This window comes from Phaethon lepturus, unplaced genomic scaffold (assembly GCF_000687285.1).
Source record: "Phaethon lepturus isolate BGI_N335 unplaced genomic scaffold, ASM68728v1 C14052534, whole genome shotgun sequence".
In the NCBI taxonomy this organism is placed as follows: Eukaryota; Metazoa; Chordata; class Aves; order Phaethontiformes; family Phaethontidae; genus Phaethon; species Phaethon lepturus.
Genome location: NW_010576240.1, coordinates 1 through 7,238, shown reverse-complemented (window position 1 = coordinate 7,238; position 7,238 = coordinate 1). Strand labels below are relative to the sequence as shown.

At 44.5% G+C, this 7,238-nt stretch overlaps 1 protein-coding gene across 1 annotated transcript; it reads right to left on the bottom strand.

The window, feature by feature from the left end:
• Positions 1-4,144: 4,144 nt before the first annotated feature.
• TM4SF4 (transmembrane 4 L six family member 4) lies at positions 4,145-6,418 on the bottom strand (the record flags this gene model as incomplete). The annotated part of the gene is made up of 3 exons (XM_010295666.1): positions 4,145-4,162; positions 4,454-4,643; positions 6,285-6,418. Coding segments are annotated over 3 exons (342 nt in total), but the record flags the coding sequence as incomplete, so codon positions are not given.
• Between the last annotated feature and the right edge of the window lie 820 nt (positions 6,419-7,238).

Genomic DNA, 7,238 nt, shown 5'->3' with positions numbered 1-7,238 from the left:
CGACACCAGGCAGAGCTTGTACACGCCAAGGCTGCGGAGATCTTTTACTGGCTCTTTTCTCTGCCCGTGCCGGTCTCTGAATAATGCCATGAACTAGTCTAGCGCAGTTATTTAGTAAATGAGTTGTGTGTTTTTCAGTGCCCACTGATTTTTTTTTCCCGATTTGGATTGTTTGGATCCACGGTGAGAGCAATTTGTATTTCAGCAAAGGGTCCTGCAGCAAATTAGCAGCGACAACTGGAGGGTAATGAAGATGTCTACAAGAAAGCCCCATTGTCTTGTCAGAGCTTTTGTCATTTCGGTTAAATTGCGAGTCCTCTCCCAGTGAAAAATTTCAGAAAAATAATGTTTTTCTATTCGTGTCCACCACTGTGGCACCAGTGCCCACCCGCTGGGGTGAAGAGCCCACCCGCAGCGCTGCCACTGACCGTCTGCCCACCTTCGGGCAGGAGGGGTGGTTCCGCGTGTGCCGTTCTTTGCCGTGATCCTGGCTACACCGTGAGCAGGGTAGAAGCCGCGAAGGGGGAGCTGAAGTTGAACTGGGGGCAGGTGATGGAGATTCAAGACTAGAACGATGTTCGAAATCATCCTCTTCTCTTGGCTGAGCAAACGTCTTTTAACTTTGTGCATGTTACTTCCTAATTTTAGAAACGAACCTTTTGCAGAGAGTTGCCGGTTAAATAATGCATCATGCCCTGGCGGGTGACACTGTGGGGTGATTAATGTTGCAGCCTGCCTACTGGAGACAATCAATAAAGAGAGTTTAGCCATGCAGGGGCACCAGTTTTGTCAGGCTGAAGTTGAAATGCGTGGGCTCAAAATCATGTGGACACACTCTGCATGTTGTAATCTGAGTTGTTAAATAACCAATGTGTTTCTTTTTATGTAAACTCTCAGCTGGAAAAATGCAGTGTCAAAACTGCCATGCTCTCAGCAGCCTAGTCAAGCAGTCACTGAGCAGCCGGTTTTTATGGGTGAATAATGAAGCTTCAGTTAACATGTGCATCTCTTGACATTTTACAAACACCACTAATGTTTTCCTTTAGGCTACAAGGATTTCTGCATCTGTATAACAGTTGACATTAGTACAAGCTAAAGCTGAGCGTGGTGTTCAAGTCAGTCAGGACTACGGAGATCTGTTTTAACACTTTCAGTTCTCCCTGTTCGTGGTTCCTCTCTTGCCATCGTCTTCCTGTCCCTGTCTGGCATTGTCCTCGCTTTACCTGCGGCTACTCTCCCAGGAGTACCACTGGCCCATTATATCTTTCTCTGTTAAAACAATCTGTGATCAGTCCCTCTCCTTGATTTTACTGGATGCTTCGCTCAGTAGAAGCACAGAGCAATCTCGTTAGTGCAGAACTGACGCTGGAGGTAAGTGTGGTTCCCTTGACATGAAGTGCTAGGGGAGAGCCTCAGAGGTTAACAGTACCTGGGTAGATTTGGGAACACTTGTTGGCACTTTAAAATGCTAGGTCAGCTGAGCTGCTGGTTCCGGTTCATTTACGCTTGTTCAGTACACCCCAAGGCCAAGGTGCAAATGCAGCCCAGATCACCAGGCGAAACGTGTGTGCCTTGTCTCAGTGTCTGCTAGATACTAGCTCATGTTAGAAAACCACCGTGTAGTTGGGCATCTTAGAAGTGTTGACTCGTGAAGCACCCGTTGGTTTTGGGTTTAGGTATCATAGCTTCCTGTCTGTTACTTCTGATCCAAAGTCTCCCACAAAGATTTATATATTCTGTTTATTAATATATCAAAATCGTACAGTATGCAGCTACCCGTCCCTTTGTTGAATGCTGATGAGAAACATTCCATGTTCCCAAAGACTTCATATAAATAAAACGAGACAAATGGGAGATGAGGTGCAGGACAGCTGCTAACCACAGATGAAAGAATAGATGTAAAATGGTTGCATCAGTGGGTGGTGATATAAAGGGTACTCTCAAATTCCCTGGCAGTGCAGTAGAACAGGTGGGAGAGACAGCTGTTTCTAAAGAGGTTTTTTTATAATTTCTTTTATGATCTTGCACAATCTATCAGAGGCCACTTTGCTTTTATTAATGTAACTTTTAGTAGCTATATCTAGCTATTTAACATTTTTGCATATTGCTCACCAGCTTTTAGTGCTTCTGAATAAGTTCTTCAGATATCTGTAGTGTAGATACAGAGTACACAAAGTACATTTTCTGAAAGTACAGGCCACAGAATCATTATTTCAGGTAGAAAATTTTAGGGAAGAGATGTGGCAAATATGTTAATGAACTGGAAGCCTTGAGACATCCAGTCTGGCAAGCTGGTTTGTGAAAATTTGTTTTAGGACTTTCTTAAGAAGCCTGTCAGTTGATCTGAATCCCTCAAACTTCTCCAGTGCCTCTTATTTCCTCCTTGATTTCTTTGGGAAATAGTTATTTCTTTTTAAGTTTTAAAAGACTAGTTCTTTCTAAAAAGTATTTTTGCCTTTCAACTCAACAGGCTGCGCAGTTTCTGTACAAGAGAGATTCAAGATGAAGATTACAGGTATAGGGCATATTTCAGCAAGTAGATAGATATGTATATTGATGTTTTCAATGAGTTTTCTCATCACATACTTGGATTTAAATAGGATATTTCCCTCCCCTTTCCATGGGTACTAATTTTTACCAGTATTGTATGAGAGATGTGGAAATTTGTTTGAGTTTCTAGAAATGAGGCTTCATTTACCATTTGTTTGGAGCCAGTGTTTGAAGATGATGTTCTGTATGAGAAACCGTGTTGCGCTCTAACAAGACAAGACTTGTGGGATTCACAGCAGTGACCGATGAGGTTGTGGTTCATCCTTGGTTTGCTGTTAGAATAAATGGCTATGGCAGTGTGCCTGTACCTGGAACACTGCTGCTCTGTCCCTCCCTCTCAGAGTGTAGTGGGGAGAGCTGAAAAAGCTTCAAATAAAGGTGAAACAACTTTGGTATGAGGCATGGCTAAATGTACTAATGCTCTTTAGGCTAAAAACAGTGACAACTGAGAGGATATATGAGAGAACCTATGAAATTAGCTATCGTGGGCAAGAGGGGGTATGTGTACTCTTTCTTGCAGGCAAGACCTAGGAGGCACTGAACAAAAAGCGCAGGTGGCAGGGTCAGAACAAAGGAACGCTTCCCACAGCGTGAAGTTAGACTGTGGAAGAGATACTGTAATCCAAGAAACACCTGGATGGCTTCACGGAGAAGCAGCCCCTCAAGGAGAGTTAAATGCAGAGATGGAACCTTTGTCTCAGGAGGTCCCTGGAGTACAAAGGATCGTAGGCTGGGAAAGGCTCTCTAGAAGCCTCCTGTGTTCTTATACTTTCTGTTTTCAGTTTCATCTTCTACAGCCATACTGTGCTGTGAACATTCCCTCTGGTGAGAGTGACTGGAGGAAAATTGGAGATGGATTAGTGAAGAAGCCAGATCCCCATCGTGCTGAGAAATGGCTGTGAATTGGCCTTTCTCACTGAATTCCTGGTGTGAAGCAGGGTATGGTGGTGTCCAAGGTGACTCGTGACGCCTCAGGCTGGGGCTCCACACCGCACTGTTCTTTTGCCTGTTACCTTGACCCTACACTTACCTGCACAGCAGTGCTGCTGAATACACCCATCTGGCAGGCACGGCCCGGAAAAGAGACCTTGCCATGAGATTCATGAAATCTCTTTTGCAACAGAGACTCTCTTCATTGAGAGCATTTTAATCATTGCAGGTCTGGAATAGAGAAGTCCTCACTTTTCCACGTAACATAAACATGTACTCAAAAAAATCAGACTTGTGATACTTCCATCTGATAAACCTCAAAAGAAAATAGACACAACTGCATTACAGCTGAGCTTGTACCAGCAGCCTTTGGTGATTCCCGCTTGGAAAGCTGACTCGGGAGAGAAAATATTTTGCCTGAGGATACGCTCTTTTTAAATGGAAGCTGTTTTACAAAAATAAATATGAATGTGAGAGTTGAATTTAACTTATTTTATTCCATGATGAGAGGTTTCAGGAAGGCTGGAAAGGGAGTCAGGGCTTCATAACGTTAGTGGGGGGAAGTGCCCTTCATTCTCATCTTCTTAGCATGGTGCGTCTGAGGGCTGCTTTATGGAACCGTCGCAAAAGGGAGCCTCCCGAGGTTGGGAGGGTTGTCTGCAATTTAGACAGTTCCATCTCCCTGGAAGAATAAAAACATGGAGGGGACTTAGTGGCTTCTAGTCCTGTGACTTTCAAAGGTTTTTATTGTTTCCCAGCAACTATGGGAAGCTGTCAGATAAACACCATAAATATGGACTGAGATCGTGTTTTCAGCACCTGGCAACCCTGTAGGGTTTCAGCTGTACTTTGGAAGGCATGATCATGGCGCTGAATGAAGGCTGATTCAGTTTTTCAGACTGTCAGCTAGTCAGGTCTATAGAGAACCGTCACCAGTACACAAAATAGTGAAAGAAAACCATCAGTTGCTCACCCCACAACATCCGCAACATTTGCAGTCCCCACAGATTGTTCCAAACAGGCCGTTCACCACCTGAATGCTGCAGAGCACTGCCTGGATCCCACTCATGACGAGCAGCAAGGCGAAGAGGGTCAGGTTCCACGGGACGATGTTTTTGGGTGAATGGCACACATCCCACAATGTGTGGTTAGCGAGGTAATTCCTGGGGGGGAACAAAACAGTTACGAAGACGACGCCGTTAGCTTGTGGAGAGGGGGTCTGTCTCAGCCGAGAAGCTGTCGCTGTGGTGGTGTTCTGTTAGCCTCAGTACTGCCAGAAAGAATTCCCATTACCGCACTGGTGCTGCGTATCTAGAATGAGGTTTCATTTGCGTTTCTAGATCAATGGAAGCGATCGATTTGAAAAGACAAGGCATCAGAGGGGAGCAGCCGGAGAGAGTATGTGCTAGATACAGTCAGGCAGTTTCTGGTATTCTGGGAAGAAGAGGTCTCAGGCCAGCGTGTGCCAGACGGCTGCTCGTCCGTGCCGATGCCTTCGGGCTGTTGGGCCGCGGTGTGGTGGTTCTGTGCCGCTGCAGCGGTGCCGGCAGCTGGCAGTGTGTGATGCACCCACAAAGCGTGCCCCTGCGGACACGGGACGCCCAGGGTCTCCTTGGGAGTGTGGCACCTTCTATAACTCCTTGGCAGAAACACGGGATGGGTGTCTACACCCAAGCATTTGTCTTAATTTACTGTATTACGTTGTAATAAAAACAAAATAAGTGAATTACTGAAACAGTATGATAAAAGATGAACAAACTCGGTTTTCCTAACAAAATATCAAATGCTGCAAGACCGGTCACCTCTTGCCCACTGAGCAGAAACGAACAACCTCTGCTCTTCTAGATGCCTCGTCTAAAGAACAGCAGTATTAGGTAAAAGTATTTTCCATAATTTCTACCTTCACACTTTGATTTATTTATGAACTGCTTAACCACTCACTATGTTTCCACTGTGTATTCTTAATGCTGTTTTGTTTCTTGTGTTCTTGTCAAGTGATTCCTTGACTGCAGCCAAAACTGTGTTTGAAACAGAGAGTATTTTTCCAGATACTCCCAGAATTAGACCAAAGCAGTTGGTTTCCAGCCCTCGCTGGCCCATGAACAAATACTGCGTAACACACAACATCACACCTCTTTTTTTCTTTTTAACCTGAACTATAATTTTGTGGTGAATTATGCAAGAAATGCTGCTAGGTCGCTCTTGACTGAGGAAGACTGCATTAAAGATCTCGGGTGACGAGGTGCTTGCTGCACCCCTCGCCGATCAGTCCCAGTCTCCTCGCTAACACATTGTACCCTATTTTCAGCCAGAGCGTTGCTGGCTTCAGCTTGGAGCCATCGGATTGCTGGGGTTTCATGTTCTTCACACCACCTCTCTGAAAGCGATAAATATACACGACAGCAAACGTGTTTGAGTTGCAGAGTGTGAGTAACAGACAACTGCCAAATTCCATAACCAAGATAAAATGACACATGGATACTAATGATGTGAATGTAAGATGTCGCTGCTATTCATCTAGGTGGAATTTATCCCCATACACTGCTTATCGTCCCAAGAATAACCTAGAAGGCTGTGCATTTCTCTGTATCAGCTCCTTCGAAACTCGGCGTTTTTGATTGTACTTGCTAGTCTTCACCTCCGTGCTCCTGAACCTTATTTAGTATTCCTGTATGTTGCTGGCTCTTCCAAGAGCTGCTGTGTTTTAGACAAACAGTATAATTCCCATTTTTATACAATGGATGTGGAAGTTAAATCATATAACAAAACATGTATAGCTTTTTTTTCTTATTGTCTTATCTTACCCATCGTGGAAAGGATAGGTCCACTCTTTTCCAGTGTTACATTTAGGGCCTCTGTTTAGGGCTACTGCTGACAAAACAAAGCAGTATCCAGCTCCCAGAACTCCAACTGCAGCAAATATTGTAGAAGAAAACATCTGATGAAGAGAAAAACGATGTTATTTTTGTTCTCATTCAAACAATTAAATGTGCCCTATTAATGTGAATGTACATTCCCTAAATTCAGCTCTTAATGGTCAAAATAGCCAACTCTTGAACAGCTAAAATATATTAGTTTGCAGTTACATAATAATAAATGTATAACACATACCTGCACTGGTGTTTAGAAGCTTTAAAAGAATTAGCGGCATTTGCCCGAAGACGCAAGGGGCCCATGCTGACACAGCAGATGGCACTCCTCCCCTTTAGACAGCATTTATCCGACAGACCTGGTTGTTGTTCAAGGTCCTGGCTTTAACTGCCATGGATGTCCTTCTCCAGAGACTGTAAGCAAAACTGACGTCTTGGACCACTCCAGGCAGTAAAAAAAAAAATCTACAGCACCCTTCACTAAAAGGGCTTTTACTTGAAGCACCTTTAGCTTTGATGTCTTGGTCATATTTGGACCAAGTAATTATATTTTTCCTTCCTGAGACTCCCCTTCAGGTTTCATACTCGTGTACTTCATCTCCTTGGAGGTACTTGTCGTCATTACTCTGATAGTGCCGTTGGAGTGGATTGGAAAGGATGTTTTTATTTTTCTGGCTTTCTTTTACAGCATTTTCATGTATACTAATATGTAAGCAAATTATGCAAAAGCTAATGCCCTGCTTGAATTCTGAAGCAAATTCGGTTCTCAGCCACGCCGCGGTAAGGCCCCCCGGACTCTCGGTACCGCGTACTTCGTACTTGCGTCAGCGTTGCCGATCTCAGTCGGCGGCTCGCGAGGCGCCGCGCGGCGGAGCGCAGGTGGCTTTG